Genomic DNA, 22,292 nt, shown 5'->3' with positions numbered 1-22,292 from the left:
GCTGGACATGTGTCGCAATATAATTTTTTTTCAATAACGGTGATATTTTTAAACACATTTCCATATTTCAAAATACATTACAGCATTTGTCACTGATTGACATTCAGGGCGCAGCTGTCACAAAGAGCAGAAAGGCCATGTCCACAAGTGTTTTTAGAGTTCTAGAGCCGTGGCGGCCTGACAAAATTCGATGTTTTGCCATGAAACAGGAAGTTGTTGTAACTTGGGCATACAATGTCCGATCCTTCCCAAACTTCACATATTTTATTAGATTCCTGGCCCAAAGACATCTACATGGCAATATTCAGTTACACAGTCATAGTGCCACCTGTGGGCAACAGGAAATTACACTGTGATTAACCCCTCATAGAGATTTAACCAGATCAACATATGTTGTCAGTCTAATCTTAAGTCCTTAGCGATGTTAAATTGCAAATGTCTTGAGTTTTCGATAAAGGGCGTGTCCGTGGCAGACTGACAAAGTCTGATGTTTTGCCATGAAACGGGAAGCTGTTGTAACTCAGGCATACATTGTCCGATCTGCCCCAAACTTCACATGTGTGATAAGAGTCTTGGCCTAAAGACATCTATATCCCAATATTCAGTTAGTCATCGCGCCACCTGCTGGCAACAGGAAATGCCATGCTTTGCACTATAATTCATTCCCAGAAACGCATTTAAATATGCCATGAAGTAACAAACATGCTAGAAACACGTTAAATCATGCAATACTTGGTTAAGTGCTAATGTATGCGATTAACACCACGAAACAGGAAGTTGTTGTAACTCAGGCAAACAATGTCCAATCTACCCCGAACTTCACATGTTTGATAATAGTCCTGGTCTACATGGCAATATTCAGTAATAGTCAAAGCGCCACCTGTTGGCAGCAGGAAGTGTGGCACGTCGAAATGACTTGCCATATTTCTCCTGTATTTACTTGCTTACATGCATGTCACCCACTAGTCACTGTTTTCCTAAGGCCACCGGGTGGCGGTGGCCCTGCGTGTGAGGGCCCTTTCATCGCTGCTTGCAGCTTTAATTTGTTTCTGTATTGTTTCTATATAAAAATGTCAATACAATGTGAAGTATTTACTTTGGCTCTTGTTTTAAATAATTTTGTTACGTTATTATGCTGCTTGTCATCTGTTGACGTTGTACAAGCAGTGTGGCAGTTGATCAGTGTTGTATTTGTCCCACCCCTCCTCCACTGTGATTGGGCGGCTGGGTAAAAAGTGACAGTGATGAGCTCTGCGTTTTACACAAAGTTTAATATTCTTCAAGTCTTGGTGACCGGCAAAAAACGCAGAGCCCTCAGCGCTTCAGCGTGAAATAGACGCTCAGCGCCTCGTTATGATCCCCAGCAACATGTGTTTTTGTTGTTGCTCACACTTTTTTTCTGTTTTCTGCAGCAACTTTGAGCACTTTTCACTTTCTGGCTGAAGCACTTTTGTTTCAATCTATAAGAATAATATAATCAGCCTAGCCTATGTTATAGTTTAAAGTTAAAGATATTCATATTAATAAGCTGAGTCTGAGAGTCTTGTTTATTTGACGGTGATTTCACATTTCTTGTTTGTATGAAGGATTTTACTGTGCAATTTCTTTCATAATTTGTTCAAGGTAGACTGAACTTTTATTTTGGCAGATTGGCCAATAAAAGCTATTATCACTATTGTTTAAAACAGCTAATGATCAGGGCTGATTATATCCTGTCAGTCAAAAAGGTGCGGAAAAACATGTTCAGACTGCAACTCATACTGTGTGTAAAGAAAAATCTCTCTTGTTGAATTTAGTTAATGCGACAATAATGCATTAACAGTTAAAAAATAGCAACATTGAAGCATGAATCACCTGTAGTTCAAGCCAGAGTTGCCAGGTCTGTGTTTTTTTTTTTTGCTACATCAAACATTATTTGTAGCACCTCCCATCCAATTATCGCAAAGAGCTTTGTGCTTTGTTACTTCTGATAAGAAATAAAGTCTCAGTTTTTAAATTCTGTCCATTTTATCATGAAATTCAAACCATAAATGCTGTTTTGACGCTCTTAAATGTGACATGACAGATGAGTGTTTTTTTCCACATTAATACAAGGTATATCCCCAGAAACATGCATGAACATCAAAAAGTCTGAAAGATACAGTACAGCTTACCGGAATGTATCATGTCTCATGCATTCACTACTGCCTAATATATAGGCTATTTATAATTTATGCCGCGCAGCGATTTTCAATAGCACGGATCAGAGGATTATTACAAAGGCAGCTGACGTTAATGGAGGAATTTGCAGCTTTACTCGTAAACTACAATTCCCGTTCATCAGTATGGTGAGAATCAGACCCGTTATAAACCCAAATACACTCTAATTAATTACATGAATTGATAAGTGTACTATCAAAATAGTAATAAAGATGTTTGCCGTCATAATGATGACAGTAGCGCACACAAAAGGAGTAACTGTTCCTTGCTCTAGCAGGGTTAGCGCTCACACTGCATGTGAACCGCGCTCGAGCCCATCTGGCCCACCTCTTCCAAGCGGGCCAGGGCCGGCTAAATGAACGCGCCTGGGCACGGAACGGAGCGATCACACTTGTCAAACGAACCGGGCTTTGGGGGTCAAACGCCCTCGGGCACGGTTCAGAGCGCCTAGTGTGAGTACACCCTTAGCCTACCTCAGAAATTTTTTCCAATGTTCACAGTTCTTTAGTTAGCTAAAAATAAGGGCTTATTTACTGTTAATTATATGTTTGAATAAATTTGCAATGAAGACAAGTGTTTATGAAAACTGTGCAACTGAGTTTTTGAGTGTAATTATTATAACTGAAAATAAATAGCAGCTGAATATAACACCTCTGTTGTTAATTGTAACCTTTAATATTATAGTATACCAAATGAAGAGGTTTCCCTGTATAGTTTGCAGCATTTTTTGGGAGAGATTTTTTTTTCCCCTTAAATTCCTTATCGGTATCGGCCGATATCATTCTGAATAATCAGCTATCGGTATCAGCAGAAACATTTTGTAATGGTGCATCTAAAGATAGTTTTGTTGGTTATTTATTTTTGTTTTATGAAATTACAAGTTATAACCATTAGTATAAAGTATATATACAGCAAAAAGTCCCCTTTCAGTACACTCTACATAGTGCTCTTCGTGGCCATTGAATAGATACAGCAGTTGTTTCAGCTACGCACCGGTATGGTGGTATTTAAAAAAAAAAAAAAAAAAAAAAAAAAAAAAAAACCCAAACATTATTTGCGAAATTGAAACCGGTATACCGCATGAACCGGTTTACCGCCCAGCACTACTATTTACAAATGAATGCCCTTCAGAAAAAGTACGATCTGAGGATCTGTAGATTTTGATTTATTATTACTAGTATATCAGGATTTGACACATTATGTTCACAGAATATCACAACATCTGGGTTCCAGTCTTGCCTGCACTATGATGTACTGGCTCTTTGTGAAGAGAGATACCAATAAAAATCAATGCAAAACTGATAACATGACATTTAAAACTAAGTTATGACATGTTGATTAAAGACTAAAAAAAAAAAATTATATTTGCATTGCTGACAATAAGACCAATAACATGCATTAAAGGGTTAGTGCACCCAAAAATGAAAATTGTTTATGAAAAATGAAAAACTTTATCACCCTCATGTGGTTCTAAACCTGTATACATTTCTTTATTCTGTGGAACACAAAAGATATGTTTAGGTGGCCGTTGACCAAAAAAGAGAGAAAAAATAAATAAAAAATGAAGATAGTGTACAGAAGATAGTAATGCAGGTTTGGAATGACCCAATGACAGACGATGACAATTTAAATTTTTTGGGAAATAGGTTTTTCAGTAAATAGGTTTTGATTTAATGGCAAATAGGTTTTGATTTAATGACTTTAAAGGGTTAGTTCACCCAAAAATGAAATTTATGTTATCAAGTACTCACCCTCATGTCGTTCCAAACCCGTAAGACCTTCGTTCATCTTCGGAACACAAATTAAGATATTTTTTGATGGAATCTGAGAGGTATCTGAACCACACATAGGCAGCAATGTCATTGCACTTTTCAAGACATTGTTAAAACAGTTCACGTGACTACTGTGATTCAACCTTAAAGGATTAGTTCACTTTAAAATGAGAATTACCCCATGATTTACTCACCCTCAAGCAATGCTAGGTGTATATGACTTTCTTCTTCTTTCAGACGAATACAATCGGAGTTATATTAATTAACACCCTGGTGCTACCAACTCTCCACATGGCTCTGGGGCGTTAATAAAGGCTCTCTGAAGCGAAGCAATGCGTTTGTGTAAGAAAAATATCCATATTCAACACATTATAAAGTAAAATAACTAGCTTCTGTCCAAACAGCCATACAGATTCTACTTGCATCTTAAATCTCTTATGCTGTTTACATTGTAGAGACACTGCAGCGCTTTCAGTTTCTATGTCAGAACGCCAACTCAGTATTGGCCGACGCTGTTCACGTGAGCAGCACGATGCATGCTGACGCAGGAGCTGGCCAATACTGAGACGCTGTTCTAACTTAGAACTTGGAAGCGCTGTAGTATCTCTACAACGTAATGAGCGTAGGAGACTTACATGGAAGAGAAGAAATTGTTGAATAAAGTCGTTTTTTTTGTTTTGTTTTTGCACACAAAAAGTATTCTCGTTGCTTCATAACATTAGAGTTGAACCACTGTAGTCACGTGGACCATTTTAATGATGTCTTTGCTACCTTTCTGGGCCTTAAAAAGTGCAATGACGTTGCTGCCTATGTATGGTTCAGATACCTCTCGGATTTCATCAAAAATATCTTAATTTGTGTTCTGAAGATGAACAAAGGTCTTACGTGTTTGGAACATGAGGGTCAGTACTTAATGACAGAAATTTCATTTTTGGGTAAACTAACCCTTTAAGCAGTAGTAAAGGCCTGGTTTTACAGACAAGGCTTAGATTAAGCCAGTATTAGGCCTTAGTTCAGTTAGGACATCTAAGTAGCTTTTATAAAAACTTACAAAAAAACATGACTGGTGTGCAGCTTGAGACAAAACAATGGTACTGACATATTTTAAGATATGTCAGTTCACGTTGCTCTCAGTTAAAACAACTCAAACATGCATTTTAGTCTGGGACTGGACTAGGCTTAAGCCTTATCTGTGAAACTAGGGGAAAGATGCATATTGCATGCAGTTTTTTTTTTTTTTTTTTTCTTCTTCTCTCATCCTTTAGAAATGTCAAATTTCTCAGCTCTTAGAAATGTTACTCAGTCATCACCAAAACTTTTTTTTCTTCTTTTTTTTTTTTTCCCCCTGATGAACCCATAAGCGTCGGCAAATTCATTATACTAGATTGAGATGACTTATTGATTCATATGCAACCTAAAGTAAATTGGCATTACGCTCTCAGGGATCACTGCATTTAACTTTGATTGACTGTGATTCCAGGGTGGAGCAGATGCAGATCCAGATGGCAGGGAAAAGACAGATTCAAAAGAAAAGGCTTCACCATTTGAGGAAGACAAAAGTCCTGAGATGAAAGTAGGAGATGAAGGCGATGCCTCAAAAGCAAATGCCAGAGGATTGCTGAATGGGATGGACCGCGACTGTAAAGACTTCAAGTATGATAGTTCTTTTCCAAGCTGAGTTTCAATTGGCAACTGTATTGACATAAAAAAAAAATTGACTTTCATTTAAAAAGTATATTTAAAAAGGGGAAAAAGAAAATGTTTGCAAAAAGTTGTTTAAAATACCCGCTTAAACGTGAAAGGGCTATTTGACAGACATTAAAAGAGACCAACCAGTTTTTTTTTATTTTTTTATTTGCTATTAAGGCTAACACTAGACCATTGTGGAACCAGTTAATGTTGCTGAATCATAAATGCCCCCAGAGATGTCAGAGTGGTGGTAGCTACAATTTAGTGCTAAATAAAGCAGGACTGGCACATTTATAACACATTCTTTGCCAAGAAGTACTGAACTGTTTTTGTGCATTTGGGTGATTAACATTTGAAGCTTTAAGGGTAAATTTTGTATTAAGTATAATTAGGTCCCGAGCACCGATGGTATGAGGACCCTATTGTAATTGCTCTGCCAATTAATCTCCTTCTCCGAAATGAATCACATTCTTGAGGGCCTATACATGCTCAAACTCATTAAACTTTGCACACGCATCAGAAGTGGTGAAAATTTACATTTGATATGGGTTTCAGAATTAGGTGTGGCAAAATGGCTCGATAGCACCACCTACAAAATTTCAATTAAATTTTGTAGGTGGCCCTTTGCGCTACGTTTCACGTAGAGTTATGAAATTCGGTAGACACATGTAACAGCCCAATACCTACAAAAACGCCCATGGGTTCAAAATCTGTAAACCCAACAGGAACTGAGATATTTTGAGTTTTCTCTGCAAAATTTTAGCAGTTTTTGCCATTTCCACACGTACTTAAACAAACTCCTCCTAGAGCTTTTATGAAAGAGGACGCTGTTGTAATTCAGGCATACAATGTCTGATGTGCCCCAAACTTCACATGTGTGATAAGAGTTCTGACCTAAAGACATATGCCAATATTCAGTTAGTCATAGTGCCACCTGCTGGCAACAGGAAATGGCATGCTTTACACTGTAATTCGCTCCCAGAAACACATTTAAACATGCCATAAAGTACCAAACATACTAGAAACACGTTAAATCATGCAACACTTGGCTAAGTGCTAATGTATGCGATTAACGCTACGAAACAGGAAGTTGTTGTAAGATCGGCATACAATGTCCGATCTACTCCAATCTTCAAATGTTTGATAATAGTCCTGGCCTGAAGACATCAACATGGCAATATACAGTTACGGTCAAAGCACCACCTGTTGGCAGAAGGAAGTGTGGCACTTTCAAATGACTTATCCATAATTCTCCTGTATTTACTCGCTTACATGCATGTCGCCCACTGTTCACGGTTTTCCTAAGGCCAATGGGTGGCGGTGAGCCCGGGTGCGAGGGCCCTTTCATTGCTGCTTGCAGCTTTAATTCAGTTTTCTGATTGTTGTGTGGAATCATAGCCAGTGATTGAACAATTTGTGATGTGATATGCTAAACAGGCAGAAATCTAACTACTCTGACACAGCAAGATTGTCTTAACTAATGACGTGAGGTTGGGGATGGGATTATTTGTCCGACCAAAGTTAGTGGCATCAAAATTGATGTTTCGCCTTAAAATCTAAAACAAAACTATGTATGCCTTTATTAAAACAAATTGAAACTTATACTGAAAACTGAAAACAAAAACTGAGATTTTAATAGCCTTCAATAGGGCAATGATTGGTGACCATGCAACAATTTCTTTGCTTACTTTATTTATATATGAAGCAAGTATGCTTTTGATTTAAAAGCCTATTTTCTACAGCCCCACCCCAGGTAGTCGCCAGGCATCTCCCACTGAGGCAGTAGAACGACTGGGCCCCAGTCAGGCTGGTCTGGAAATGATGGTCCAGCACCACCCGCACACTCTGCAGCCACCCAACTCAGTCACAAACAAACCTCCCACTGAGGACTTCCAGAGCCAGGAAGCCCAGAGCATGGGCAGCATGGAGCAGCAGGTGGGCATGGAGTCACTCCAATTTGACTATGCTGGAAATCAGATCCAGGTGGACTCATCTGGTGCTCCAGTCAGCCTGTTTGACTACAACTCCCAACAGCAGGTACAGCTACTTAATTACGGGTCGGCGATATGACACAATTCATATTTTAAAGTATGAGCAGTTTTATTTGTTTACGAGAACAATATATTTCACATTATAGTTATTTTTATTTAATTTTTTTTATTAATAATTACAGGCAAATTACAAACAATTGGACACATACAAGTTTAAGTACAGAAGGTTTATTTAACATATAGTAAGAAATCCTACAGAAATTGATCAAATGTTAAAGTAAAACACTGCACAGCCTTTACTGTATCAATTAAATATAAATACATTTTTAAATACTCAAAATATCAAGAGCAGGGAGTGATTTTATTTATTTATTTATTTATTTATTTATTTATTTTTCATTTGTTTGATGAACATTAATGACACAGACGGCAGCAAGTATATTAGGCTGCTGTCACTTACTGCATGGTTCTAATATACTGACAGATCCAGTTTTTGACCAACTGTTTTTTTCACTTAATACATTAACTGACTGTGTTTATGTGAATAGTCCACACGATGGGCTTGTATTGTGTGTGTATAAGCTGTAGGAGTAGCTTTCTGTGCATGGGTGTTTTTGATTATTTTTTTTTTTTTTTTTTTTTTTTTTTTTTTTTTGTTCTCTCCACGGCTTATTGGACTTGATTCTTTTTAGTACCATGCTGGTCCCACTGGTTTATTTTCTTAATAATGCATGTTTCTTTATTCTTGTCAATAAGTAGTACTGTGCTCTGCAGATGAAAATTCTGAGCCAAAACCAAAAATTCAGGATGCACTTGGCTGGAAACAGAAACTGAAAATAAATAATCGATTAATAATCAATTAATTTAATCAATTAATAAACTTGTTTGATAATCAACACTCAAACTGAGTTGTTACAAACATTTAAAGGGTCATGAAACCCCCCTGTTTTAGCCTGGTCGTTCACACCTCTGAGCTGGAAAATCTCTGTAAAAATGGGCGTGTAAAGCTCTGGAAAAGTGGGAGTGTAGAGGGGGGGAAGAGGGGAGAGTACAACCAATGAAACACAGACCTACAACACACTCATTATACAGAATAATGAATATGAGCACAGAGAAAAATGACAAACTCCCAAGCACAAGGGAGAAATGCGAAAGAATATTTAAAAGGGCTAATAATACTTTCATTATGTTTACGAGCACTACAGTCTCATGATAAACGACACGTAGTTTAACAGAGAAAGAATAAAGACATAATTTAATTTTTGACCATTCTCTTTTAAGTCTTTTGTTCATCAGAATAATCGTGTCATCGCGTTCAGATACACGTATCAGTGTCCAGTTTACACACATAATTCATTTGAAGAAGACTTGATGGAATATGTGCATACACCGTGCTGGTTCATGTTTGGTTCAGGAGAATGTGTGAAATATGTCTATTAAAAACTTTAAACACGGATACTTTATTCTGTATATGAGCTATAATCCACGTGGCTAGTGTTGTTAAACTCATCGCGGAGCTCCGCACTGAAACCGATCATATGCGCGCTCCACGTGCATATCATAACAATTGTATTTTTCATGTGTTCGTATTCAAACTTCAGTTCTGACCTCATCGTGGGCAAAATACAAACAACACTCATGTGCTTACTGTGCTGAGGGAAACATACATACGGCTCGCGTGTCCGAACGCAGAATGAACAGCACTTTTGTGACATTTGAATTCTCCGCTGTAATGCGATCTCATGCGAACATATTTTGCATTTGTGCTGGTAGATTACAGCAAAACAATCCACATGCACCCAAACTTCAGCTCTGGTCACGTTGCAGGGAAACGCATTTTTGTTGTAGCACTGAGGAAACAAACACAACTATACGACCCATGTCTCTGAATGACAAGAGACTGGGCAAGAGAAGTGATACTTCCTCATGCATAATACTGCAATTATAATCTTATGCATACTACAGCGCAGTGATTGGATTGAATGTGCTTTTTCTCATGAATAAATGCAGAAACTGTTGACGTCAGCATGTTCAACCAGCCCATACTGGAGCCAATCAGCACTCCGGATCTTGCCGGTAGTACACGATGACGTCAGATTTTGTGACGTTGCTCCGACTTTGCTTTTCAAACCGGAAGACAGAAATCGCTCTGAAAAATGCAAAAATAACTAATTTCAAATTATAAATAAAATTGAGTACCTTTTAGTGTTTTCAATGATGTGCAGCCTATACATATCTGTTCACAGCTCAAAAAAAAGTGTTCTTGGGTTTCATGACCCTTTAAATTGCACATACAGCAGTTTTTATATCAAACTTTTAACACAATAAATAATTTTTTAATAAACAGAATTATTTCTGCTCCACTTTGTTAGTGAAATATAAACATTTAAAAGACAATAAACTGTAACTTGTTTTCATGACAGATTTATTCAAACATACATTAATGAAGACATCAATAACAGGTTTAGTAAAAATATAATGAATATGTAATAGTGCAAATATTTAGCAAAATGCTCTTCTTTAGAGTTAATTTTTCTAGCTAACTAATGAGTTTATAGACATTGAATAGCTTTCTTGAGGTAAATGTAACATTAAGTGACATTATGTAGCCTACAAGCTGTTTTATTGACATCTTTACCTGGTTGAAACACTGATGACAGGAAAATATGAGACAGGATTTATTTCGGTAAGTTGTAATATACCTTTCAGCATACTTTCTGATGTTCAACCATGTTTATTTCGTGCTGTAACTAGCAGTAAAGATGATCGGTTCATGTGCTCTTGATCCGTGCTGCCACTTGAACTGAGGCAGTTGCAGTGATCTGTCATACCATATTAAAGTGTGTGCATAGTGCATAGAAGTGCATAAGATTTAGAAATGCAAGTGAAAAAGTGTTGCTATTGCAGAGTTATGTTATCTCATGGAAAGAGAAACTGTTGTTCCTAATAAGGTGAGGAACCTTACTCTGAATTCATCTAATAAACTGAATGATTATTTATTAGCTTACGTCAGCTTATTACCTTAAGCCCCTTTCACACAGAGTGTTGATCCCAGAAAATTGCCATAAAATTGCTAGGGTGCCTTCTGTGTGAATGCAAACATGTCCCGGGATTGATCCCGGGATGGGGACCTAGTAACATTGCCTGGATCAGTCCCGGAACGCACCCTGTGCGAAGATAAAAGGCAAGACCAATGCCATAAGGGGTGTGTCGTAGTGATGACGCTGAAGCTGAGATCGTTCGCCAGCTTAGTGGAAGCGATTCGCTAGTTTATGATCAAATCAGAAAAAAAAAAAAAATACATGAGCGTGGTTTCTCGAGAGAGAAATCGGAGATCATAAGCAAATTTAATATGTGAACGCACGCACAGATTCCAGAAAATCACTGGCAGCGTGAATGAACCAAAATCGAACGATCCAGGGACAAATCTCTGGACACATTATCAGTGTATTTTCCGGAATCTGTGAGTAAGGGCCTTTAGTTTCTTTTCTTCATTTTTCAGAGCTTCAGAGAATCTTGTTCATTCTCCATAAGAAGTGTTACTTTATCTGAAGGCATAAGGCATCTGTTTAGTTCACAGAAACCCAGTCACACTAAAGTGAAACTTTTGCCATTCTCTCTGCTTGCTGTTCACTGCACTAGTAATAATTGTGAAACATTATTACAGTTTAAGATAATGGTTTTCTATTTTAATATATTTTAAAATGTAATTTATTCTTGTGAACTTTCAGCAGCCATTGCTCCAGTCTTTCTCAGTGTAACAATCCTTCAGAAATAATTCTAATATGTTGATTTGGTGGTCAAGAAACATTTAGAAAATAGTTAAAAATAGTTAAATAGCTTTTTTTTTTTTTTTTTTTTTTTTTTATAATGTTTTATGAAAACGGTGATATTTTTTCAGGATTTTGACGAATAGAAAGGTTAAAAGAACAGAATTCTATTGAAATTGATTTTTTTGTAGCATTATGGATGTCTTTACTGTCACTTTTGATAAATTTCATGCATCCTTGCTGAATAAAAGTATTAATTACTGATCCCAAACCTATGAAAGGTATTGTGCATTTGGTATCTCTGTATCTCTGGTTTCTGCATATGCAGAGGAAAGAATTTGTTAGTAAAAAGATGTAAACTTTTTTTTGTGTTTTTTTTCTTTAGTTGTTCCAGAGATCTAGTCATCTCACAGTTCAGCAGCTGACTGCAGCACAGCAGCAACAGTACGCCCTTGCTGCAGCCCAACAGCAACATCTTGGTAACATAACCTCTTACAGACATGTACTTTCATACAGAGACTCCCTTATCAGTCTCCCTTATCCCTTTTCCTCCACAATGGTCATACATGTTTTGGATCATAATTCATAAACATGGTATCTGTAGCTAAATCATTTTATTTCAAATGGTTGGGGAAAATAAAGTGGCTAGAGTAGCTATGCCCAGGGCTAGGTCTTGATACTTAATTATGATACAAGTTTGTGAACTTGCCAAAAGCTCAACTCAACCAGTCTTCAGCAGCCAAATACTTAACCATAGTGCTTTTGACCTCTAATATCTAGTTGAATTTTTTTTGCATACAGAATGAGTGCGTTTAGTAGTTTAATTTTATTGTGCATATGTATTTTTGGAGTAAAACAGGCAGTCTCCAAATTAATCTGTCCTGTGTTGTTTTTGAATCCGCCCGGTAGGCCTTGCACCTGCGTTTGTGCCAAACCCTTACATTATCAATGCTGCCCCTCCTGGAACAGACCCTTACACCGCTGCAGGATTGGCAGCAGCCGCAACACTTGCAGGTATATGCATGTACACACTTTATAAATAGCAACCATAGTATAGACAATCCTGGGATCTTAAAAATGGAGAGTCCTCAGTCTACAGCTCATCATTTATTCCTACAGGTCCAGCTGTAGTCCCTCCTCAGTACTATGGAGTCCCGTGGGGGGTGTATCCAGCCAACCTCTTCCAACAACCAACTGCAGCTGCTGCTAGTCATTCTGCCAACCAGCAGGCGTCTAATCAGGGTCCAGGACCAGGACAACAGGTTGATGACATATCAACATATAAGCCTTGTTCATTATGTGACATGAGCTAACTTGTACTGAACCAAGGCTGTTGACAACACTTGTGGCATAATGTCGATTAACACTAAAAATTGAGGGACAAGTGGAATTTTTTTTTTTTTTTTTTTACTATGTAAACTCATGTATACTGTAAGGCACGTGCAGAGGGAGCACACAGGATTATTTTAATTATTAAAATGCACACTGTCGTTATATACACTGTTGTATAACATTTCACAGGTCTTCAACAGTAAAAACAATAACGGATCTGTATTTACATCAATTAGATCTTCACTCAACTGGTTTAAAATAGTTTACAATAGAATAAGACAATTCATGTAGTCTATTTGATGTCATCGTCCTCCTGCCACATACACTCTTTGGTCACATTCGTGTATGAATGTGTTTGTGTATATACAGGTGCACTCTGACCAGTGAGAGGACAGTTTTACTCGCATTGACTTGCATAGTCATTTTAGTTAAAGGGGGGTATAATGCTATTTCATGCATTCTGACTTATTTACACTGTTAAAAAGTTGGATGCTCATGCTAAACATGGCCAAATTTTCAAAACACGAGTTGGACGTATGACGGAGTGTTTCTGTGCCAAAAATACTCTTCCAAATCCTCTTAAATTTCAGGATCTTTTTTTCGAGTATGTGCCTGTGTGACGTCGGAATTTCCTTGTACGGTCACTTCTCCCAGAAGAGCGTGCGTGCACACGTCGACCAGAGCGAGAAAGCAAGAGCACGCCCATCAGCGTGCTTCGTTCGGCTTTAAGGAAGTCATCGGCAGCCCTGCACAGGACTTGCTCGAGAAAGATTTGTCACTTTGTTGATTTCGTGGTCTAAAAACAATGTCACCAAAGAAGTGTGTTTTTGGTTGTGAGGGAAAGATAACCTTGCTTCCCAAAGAACCCAGTGTTCAGTGGAGCTGAGAGATTTGTGCTCACGCATTACATTGATGCACTCTCGATATTTGTTATTAAAACAACCATAGAAACTGATAGTTCTAATCACTTTTTTTATTGGTTAAAATGAATGGAGAATTTATCGTGTTTTTCCGTGGCTGCTCGAGCCCTCAGGATCGGCGCTTATGGTTTTATAAACAAGGCCCAGTTCTACGCTGGATTTACAGATCGTTTGAAACTGAAAGATGGAGCGGTTCATTCACGCTGCCAGTTATAATGACCCCAGTTGGAACCGCAGGTGGTGAGTAAAACTGCATCAAATGTCTGATTTGTTGGCAATAGGCACCTAAGTGCATATAATGTAAACAACACGAACGTAGTGAATTCATAAATTCATTATTCATCATTCACTATACGCTATATTCATTATAGTGATTCAAAAGTTATCCGTGGATAATGCAATGGTGTATTGTTTGTGTTTAAATACAGTTGTTTAGCTGACCATTGATAGCTTGCAGACGATCACTACGCAAAAGCTGCGCGTGCTCGTCACTCTTTAGCTCCGCTCACACGACACGCCTCCAGGCACTCGGCTGTTTTTGGAAAGACTTGGTACAGCGTATGTATCTTTTATAAATATGATAAAACTAAAGACTTTTTGGCGATATGAAGGATGCTATACTATTCTATAGGTACTCAAGATTAACATGAGATTGGCAGAAACTGTGTGTGATACCCCCCCTTTAACTTTGAAAACTTTGTAAAAAGTGATTCCTTGTGAAAGTGAAATGAACCAAAAAGAAAAAACATTGTTAAAATTTGAGTTCCTTGTTTCAGAAAATGATGCAAACAATCTACAGGTCTAAAAATTCCCTCAAATAATATACTGAAAAATGAAAAAACAAACGTTCTTTAATTTTTCCTTTTTCAAAGGGTTAGTTCACCCAAAAATGAAAATTCTGTCATTAATTACTCACCCTCTTGTTGTTTCACACCCTTAAGACCTTCGTTCATTTTCGGAACATAAATTAAAATATTTTTGATTAAATCTAAGAGCTCTCTGACCCCTGCATAGACAGCAATTTAAACAACACTTTCAAGGTCCAGAAAGGTTACTAAAGACATTGTTAAAGTAGTCCACCTGACTGCAGTGGTTCAACCTTAATTTTATGAAGTGACAAGAATACTTTTTGTGCGCAAAAACAAAAATATAATGACTTTATTCAACAATATCTTCTCTTCTGTGTCATTCTCATACGTTGTTTATGCCCAGTGCTTCCAGGTTCTACGTCAGAACGCCGACTCATTATTGGCCTGCTCCTGCGTCAGCATCACACGTATGCATCATGCTGCTCATGTGAACAGCATCGGCCAATACTGAGCCGGTGTTCTGACGTAGAACCTGGAAGAGCTGAACGTAAACAGCGTAGGAGAATGACACAGAAGATATTGTTGAATAAAGTTATTTTTTTGTTTTTGTGCACAAAAAGTATTCTCGTCACTTTTTTCTCATTACAAAATTAAGGTTGAACCACTGCAGTCACATGGACTATTTTAACGATGTCTTTAGTAACCTTTCTGGACCTTGAAAGTGATGGTTAAATTGCTGTCTATGGAGGGCTCAGAGAGCTTTCAAATTTCGTCCAAAATATCTTAATTTGTGTTCCGAAGATGAACAAAGGTCTTACGGCATGGAACGACATGAGGGTGAGTAATTAATGATAGAATTTTTTTATTTTTAGGTGAACTAACCCTTTAATCTCCCATAGTGTAATCCTGATTCCATTGTGTTACTATAACCATGACTGTTTCTTTAAAAAAAACTGAAGGATAAGTCAGTTATTTTCTTTGGTAATCAGCATTATGCCACTATAATGCTGTTGACAAAGCTGAACTAGTATTGAACCAGCAACATTCAAGAAGCTTTCAAAGTTCAGTCACATAAACCAAAGAGCTCCTCAAATATTGAATGCTGTGACCTCAGCATAGTTTAAATGTTATGGTTTCTTGCTAAAAAGCATCTTTGCTTAACTCATCACTCAATGAATAGAATAGAACTTTTGTTCTGATTTTTGATCCCCTGCACAGTACAATGGATTTCAATTAAGACTGATCTTATTGACAGTGAATAGTCAATGATTAAAGAAACAAGTTGCTTTAGAGGCTAGTGATTTGCATGATTGCCTATTCAGGTGATGCGTGCGGGGACCAATCAGCGTCCTTTGACCCCTGGGCAGAGCCAACAGAGTCAGCAGGAGTCCCTTGCTGCAGCTGCCGCAAACCCAGCCCTGGCCTTTACAGGCATGCCAGGTGAGTCATGCTCTGACCTCCTCTTCTTGTTTTAACTTTGGTATCTGGCAGGTATCTGTTTGGGTAATCCTTATATCATAGACTATGCTTCATTTACATTCATTTGTGTGCTTTCTTTACGTAGTCTAGGAATCCAAGGTAGTCTGTGTGTGTTGCTGTTAACAGTCCCAGCAACTGTAGTCAACCTTGTCCTGTTTTTGTTTACTCAAGTTTTAGTTGACTAACCCTCGGTTTCACAGACAAGGCTTAAGCCTAGTTCCAGGCTAAAATGCATGTTTCAGCTGTTTTAACTGAAAGCAACTTGCACTGACATATCTTAAAATACAGTAGTCAGCGTTTGAAGTGAATCAAAAAAATTCATCAAAGTTGTCCTAAGAGCTAAGTTGTCCTAAGAAGGTTTTAGGTCAACTTTGATGAAAGGTTTTGATCCGCTTCAAATGTTGACTACTGTATGTTAGTGCCATTGTTTTGTCTCAAGATGCACACCAGTAGTATTTTTTTCTTTTTCTTTTTTCCTTCTAAGGCACATTTAAAAAAGGTACTTAAATGTCTTAATTGAACTAAGGCCTAATCCTGGCTTAATCTAAACCCTGTCTGTGAAACCAGGATCTAAATGTCTGGGAATTTTAGTCTAGTTTTAGTCAATGAAAACTTGAGGACCTGTCATGCTGTGTATAGTGGTTAAATAGATAATCACTGTTATTTTGCTCAAAATTATAATCACAACGATTTTTGTCATTGGAGAAATTTATTTTTACATTTCATCAGAATTATTGCACTTTCACCTAAGCACAAATCAAAAGAATGTCAACTGATACACATGGTTTATTTTACTCATCTAGTTTTATTATAGGCTATTTATCATTATTGTTTTCAGATCATCGGCAGCGCTTCCGCAGTGTAAAGAGGTGTGCCACGTTGGGCTTGCCAAATTTTTTGTGTTCTCAAATGAGCTGATAAATATATCAGCGCATCACTTCTTTGTTGTTATTGACACTTTAGAGTAATAAAGAACTGTGCATGAATGCGCAAACAGGATGTTAAAGAGTTGAGCAATAAGTCGCAAAAAATAAGTGGTGCTTGTGCTGTCTGCAGTGTTGCAGTGTGTGTCCGCAGCTTGTTAAAAATATGATTTGTTACTCATTACTCGTTACTCATTTCAAAAGTAATAATATCATTACTTATAACTAGTATAACAAATTACTGTTGCCAGGAAAGTAATATTACTTTTCTGTTACACACCACAGAAGTGGTAATTTATTCCTCAAAATTCTGACTTCACATGTGCGCCTCTCTGTAAATGTTAGGGTATAATTAAATTATTTAGATTATATTTCTTTAGACAGAATCATAATTTCTATTAATTTTCCACTGAATTATGTGATCTGGTGAGCATATTAGCTTCTGGTGTTGTCTCCCTTTGTTTTTACTTCCATAATCGCTGTTATCATTCACTGCACGTCACTCATATTATGTGTTCATAATCTGCCCTGTCTCTTCTATTGAAAGGATTACATGAGAAATGCTCACCAGGTGTAGCTTATTCTAAATGCTGCAAACAACATATTTCTGGCTCCTCGTATGACTAAAATCCACATTAGATAACAATCGGAAGTTATTACAAACACTCAAAGGTGTTTACAGTAAGTTTTCACTAAAACCGTAGTATCAGTCTCATAAATTGGCATATGTAGCTTGATGGTAATTGTAGCTATAATTCACCTGTTACCCAGATATGATTATATTATCATATGTTCTAGGGGTATCTGTAACAATCTCAAAATTATTTGTATCTGTATTCGGATAAAACTGGAAGTGGGTCGGGCTTTAACAGGAAGTTACATGAGAAGCTCTTTTTAAATGTAATTCTGTTCACTTCGTAGTACGTCAAATGTATTCAAATATCTTCTTTTTAAAACAATAATATTAAATGTTAAATAGCATTATTAAAAGTTAAACAAAATATTAAAAGTAAAAAAAAAAAATCACTTATTTATTTATTTATTTATTTATTTATTTTTAATTACCAGAGGAACTTTGTGTAGATGACAATCATCCACAGCCTCAAATAAGAGGTCTTTCTATATAAAATAGCTGATTAGAAAAAAATGGAAGTTGAAAGAAAATATTTAGTGGTTGAAAATCGCTAAAAACAACTTTTACTTTGCATACAAATGCAAATCTGAACAAATGATAAAGAATATATAAATGCTTGCTGGTCAAAGCTCTGATTTCTGAGAGAGACACGATGGCAACGTGGCAATTTGATTTGCGATCACGCTGTCCTTGGTTTATTCATAAAGTATACACTAATTTGTGCATCAAGGTTTAAAACATTTAAATAGACATCAAATAGTAGAAAATGTGTATGATGCCTAGTATTTTAGTTGATATTACTCCAAGCTGGCTGATTTCTAAGAGACGCACGGAGATGACAATGCGGCTATTAGTATCGAGATTTTGTCAGATATTGTATCAGAGTCATAATGTTGGTATCATGACAACACTAGACTCTCATGGACTTGTCATTGAGCCTCTTTTCATGCTGAAGAACTGATATGCCATTGTCCTTCTCTGATTATGGAAGGTTGTAAAATAAAATAGAAATAAAAAAAAATTCTCCATGACTTCTCTAACAAAACAGCATTTATTTTGTTGTTATTTCCAAAAGTAGCTTTCTCTAAAATTGTTTAATGTTAAATATAACAATTCATAAAGTGATCAGCTGTTTCCTCACAAAACTCAGCGTAATGAACTCAGCATATTGAAGCCTCACCTTCACTGACATCCATTCAAAAAAGCCAACTCATTCTAACTCCAAAGCGATTGATAATAATAATAAAAAAAATGACCCAAATTATCATGTCATGATGACAAAATTATATTCCAGCTTATTTCATGAAGATAATGCACAAAACACAGTCTTCCAGCCTAGGGTTAAAGCCAGTAACAAAGATTTGCGACACATATAATGTGCATAATGTAATTTAACTCTGTGTGACAGAAAAGATTTTAGAAAACTTGTTCAGTAGTTTGTGACAAATACCATAAATAGAATTTTCTAGTCAGCTTGAAACAAAATGTCTTTAGTGAATTTAATCTCTATAAAATCCCTATCCAGTGATAAACAACTGGAAAATGAATTTATTAGTCAAAAGGAGAGAGAACCCTAAATCTAAAACATCTACATTCTTTAGCATGGAAACACATTGATTCAGACACAGATTCAGTCTGTTATGTTTTAATCAGGTTACCAAGTTCTAGCACCGGCTGCTTACTATGATCAGACTGGAGCTCTGGTAATGGGTCCTGGAGCTCGCACTGGCCTGGGTGGACCTGTCCGACTGGTCCAAACCCCTCTCCTTATCAACCCAGCAGCCGCACAAGCTGGTGAATATGCCTGTTTTTATCTAATGTTTAAACTGGAAATCTTTTCTGGACTTTGTATTAAGTAGTCTATTTGTTTCTTTTTATTCTACTGACTAAACTGATTTAATTTATTATTTTGCTTTCTTTTAATCTTCTTCTTCTTTCTGTCCTCTTGTCTAGCTGCATCTGCGTCAGGCTCTGGTAACAGCATGTCTGGTCCTGCTAACGGTCTGTACCGGTCCATGGCCTGCCAACAACCCCAGCAGCCTCAACCTCAGCAGCAGCCGCCTCCACCCTCCAGCGGACTGCCCTCCAACTCCTTCTATGGATCTGGCTCAGTGGCGCCCAGCTCCCAGAGCAGCTCGTTATTCTCCCATACAAGCGCGGCACCTCCACCTAGCACATCTCTGGGTTTCAGCAGCACTGGTGGATCTCTGGGTGTTGGGCTTGGCTCTGCCCTTGGTGCCTTTGGCTCTTCAGGTCTGTTTCACTATTTGCATTGTGAGCAATAGTGACTTTTAAGTTGCTGCCTGTGAGGGGAAAAAAAAAAAAAGTCTCAGATCAACCGGTTAATAGGTTCTATTTTGATTTAGAGTGCTGCAAAAAAAACAAAACAAAAACAACATCTGCCCCTGTAGTCAAACTCAATTCCCACCATCCAAAACCTCATTTCATGTAGCCAGCAAGTTAATTTTTGAAATGTTTCTTTTTTTTTTTTAATAAAATGATCTGCAGCACAAACTTAATGTTTGTTAAATACATAAGTACTCCCAAAATAACTAGAATTAAGTGCTTTGGTGCTGTTGTTGCAAAAAAAAAAAAAAAAAAAAAAAAATTTAAGAACATTTTTAGACATTTTTGGGTTGCATGTGCCCCTCTAAACTGTAGAAGCACCTTTATAATGACTGGATGAAATTGGTCTTAGATATTTAGTCAGCTTTATTTGAGGGTACACATAAGCTGATGTGGCCCAAGCTGAAAATGAGTTTGACACCCCTGCTTTTGACAAAGTTCCACTACACTTCCGCATTCTGTTCTGTGCATACTAACCCAGAGAAATGTTTTACACATGAAACATGAAGTTAATAAACATACGATTACGACAGCATATGATTTGTATGTGATTTTCTTGTGGTTTGGGCTATTTTTATAAGAATAAAGGATATTTACATGAGAAATGCTAACCAGGTATAGCGATATTCTAAATGCTACAAACAACATATTGCTGCATCATCATATGACCAAAATCCACATTAGATCACAATCAGAAGTTATTACAAACACTTGATGGTGGTCTACAGTGAGTTTTGAGTGCAAGCATAGTATTATTCTCATAAATTGGCATGTGTAGTTTGATAGCTGCAATTCACCTGTTACCCAGAAACGATTATATTTCATGATGTTGTCAAAAGAATTCACGTAAGGTCGTAAGAAAAATGTTTTTGTTTTCTAGAAAGATTTTTGTTATTAGGTGGGTATAATGTATATTGGATTTGGGATCAAAGGGTTGTGGATGGGCAAGCCATGTAGTGCCAGAGGAATGTAATGCTTACGTTTGTCAGCTGTGTTCTTTTCGTCATTTCTCCTGACAAAATCAAAGTAATGTCAATAGTTTGACACCCCTGCTTTAGACAAAGGAATTGACTGACTGTATTTTGAGACACAGGCTTAGTCTTGTTTGGATTGGATTGTCATAACAGATCAGTTTGTCAGTTGTTCTCATTTTGTTTTGTTCTCTTCTTTGTCCTTCCCACTCTTGTATTCCTGCAGTGTCAAATTCCACTAGCAGCAGCGCAACTCGTCGGGACTCCCTTTTGGCCAGCTCTGACCTGTATAAGCGTGGTGGTAGCAGCTTGACTCCCATTGGCCAGTCTTTCTACAACAGCTTAGGATACTCCTCCTCCCCCAGCCCCATTGGACTGACACCTGGCCACTCACCTTTGACACCTCCACCCTCTCTGCCCTCCTCCCACGGGTCCTCATCCAGCCTCCATCTGGGTATGATCTCTTGGTTCAACCGATTGATCCAAATCAGGGTTTGTTTCCAGGTTTGGTTGGAGTGCAAAACACTTTTCACTCCAAGCAGACCAACCAAACTGAGGTCAAATGATTATTACATTTCAAAAGGTTTGGAAAAAAATACTCTCTGCCCTCTGACAGGTCTCTGAGCTTAGTATGGTTAATTTGATTTTCATGTCTCAATTTTTTAAATTGTGAACTTATTTGTCTTGATTGAGCAACACAATCACTCTGTATTTGCAAGTGAAGAAAACTTCTAAACTCAAATCCTGTTTTCCTCTCTCCTGCTTTTCACAGGTGGTCTGCCCAATGGCAGCGGCCGATATATTTCTGCTGCTCCCGGAGCAGAAGCCAAATACAGGAGCTCGGGCAGTACCTCCAGTCTTTTCAGCTCTAGCAGTCAGCTCTTTCCCCCACCACGAGCCCGCTACAGCCGCTCAGATGTCATGCCTTCAGGACGCAGCCGCTTACTAGAGGACTTCCGGAATAACCGCTTTCCCAACCTGCAACTGCGAGACCTGCCTGGACACATGGTGGAGTTCTCTCAAGACCAGCATGGATCCAGGTTCCCACTCCTCCTAATTTACACTTTTTCAGGATTTTGGATTTTTTTAAATACAGTTTTACAGTAATGTTTTAGTAGCATTTACTAACGCTAAAGCATTTGCTATTACTAACTAGTGCATTGTGTGTTGGTCTTGCACATTTCACAGTGTCTGACATTTGTTTCTATATCTGAATAATAAATGTATTGCAAGCATTTCTCATAATACCGGTTATTTTTTTTCTTCTTTTTTTCACTTCTTTGACACAGCTTGATATTTTTGATCATGCATGTCTGGAAACAATGCAAAAATAACAACTAAACTGCTTCTATAATACATCATATGAAATAAATATCCTGGAAAATGATGTAATGATAGTTTGGGAACTCTCTCTATTTTGAGCATTCTCTATTTGAGCATTTTGAGGTTGTTTTTTT

General features: G+C 37.5%; 3 protein-coding genes across 8 annotated transcripts in view; 1 reads left to right on the top strand and 2 right to left on the bottom strand.

Annotated features, from left to right (window-relative positions):
* LOC127502714 (DNA polymerase zeta catalytic subunit-like) overlaps nucleotides 1-22,292 on the bottom strand; it is an 845,784-nt gene that overhangs the window by 623,103 nt on the left and 200,389 nt on the right. The gene's annotated exons all lie outside the window — the stretch shown is intronic.
* The window catches only part of LOC127502738 (uncharacterized), a 237,575-nt gene that overhangs the window by 156,022 nt on the left and 59,261 nt on the right, over nucleotides 1-22,292 (bottom strand). The gene's annotated exons all lie outside the window — the stretch shown is intronic.
* The window catches only part of pum2 (pumilio RNA-binding family member 2), a 129,877-nt gene that overhangs the window by 56,095 nt on the left and 51,490 nt on the right, over nucleotides 1-22,292 (top strand). For all 6 annotated transcript variants that reach the window (XM_051875978.1, XM_051875976.1, XM_051875977.1 and 3 more), the window contains 10 exons: nucleotides 5,452-5,624; nucleotides 7,403-7,697; nucleotides 11,807-11,900; nucleotides 12,331-12,435; nucleotides 12,541-12,683; nucleotides 15,805-15,922; nucleotides 19,172-19,312; nucleotides 19,472-19,771; nucleotides 21,062-21,289; nucleotides 21,608-21,875. In XM_051875978.1, coding sequence (XP_051731938.1) covers nucleotides 5,452-5,624; nucleotides 7,403-7,697; nucleotides 11,807-11,900; nucleotides 12,331-12,435; nucleotides 12,541-12,683; nucleotides 15,805-15,922; nucleotides 19,172-19,312; nucleotides 19,472-19,771; nucleotides 21,062-21,289; nucleotides 21,608-21,875 — 1,865 coding nt within the window. The remainder of the gene's footprint in view (nucleotides 1-5,451; nucleotides 5,625-7,402; nucleotides 7,698-11,806; nucleotides 11,901-12,330; nucleotides 12,436-12,540; nucleotides 12,684-15,804; nucleotides 15,923-19,171; nucleotides 19,313-19,471; nucleotides 19,772-21,061; nucleotides 21,290-21,607; nucleotides 21,876-22,292) is intronic.

This window comes from Ctenopharyngodon idella, chromosome 20, assembly GCF_019924925.1.
Source record: "Ctenopharyngodon idella isolate HZGC_01 chromosome 20, HZGC01, whole genome shotgun sequence".
Classification (NCBI taxonomy): Eukaryota; Metazoa; Chordata; class Actinopteri; order Cypriniformes; family Xenocyprididae; genus Ctenopharyngodon; species Ctenopharyngodon idella.
The sequence above is the reverse complement of the archived record's forward strand: the minus strand, read 5'-3'. Positions and strand labels throughout refer to the sequence as shown.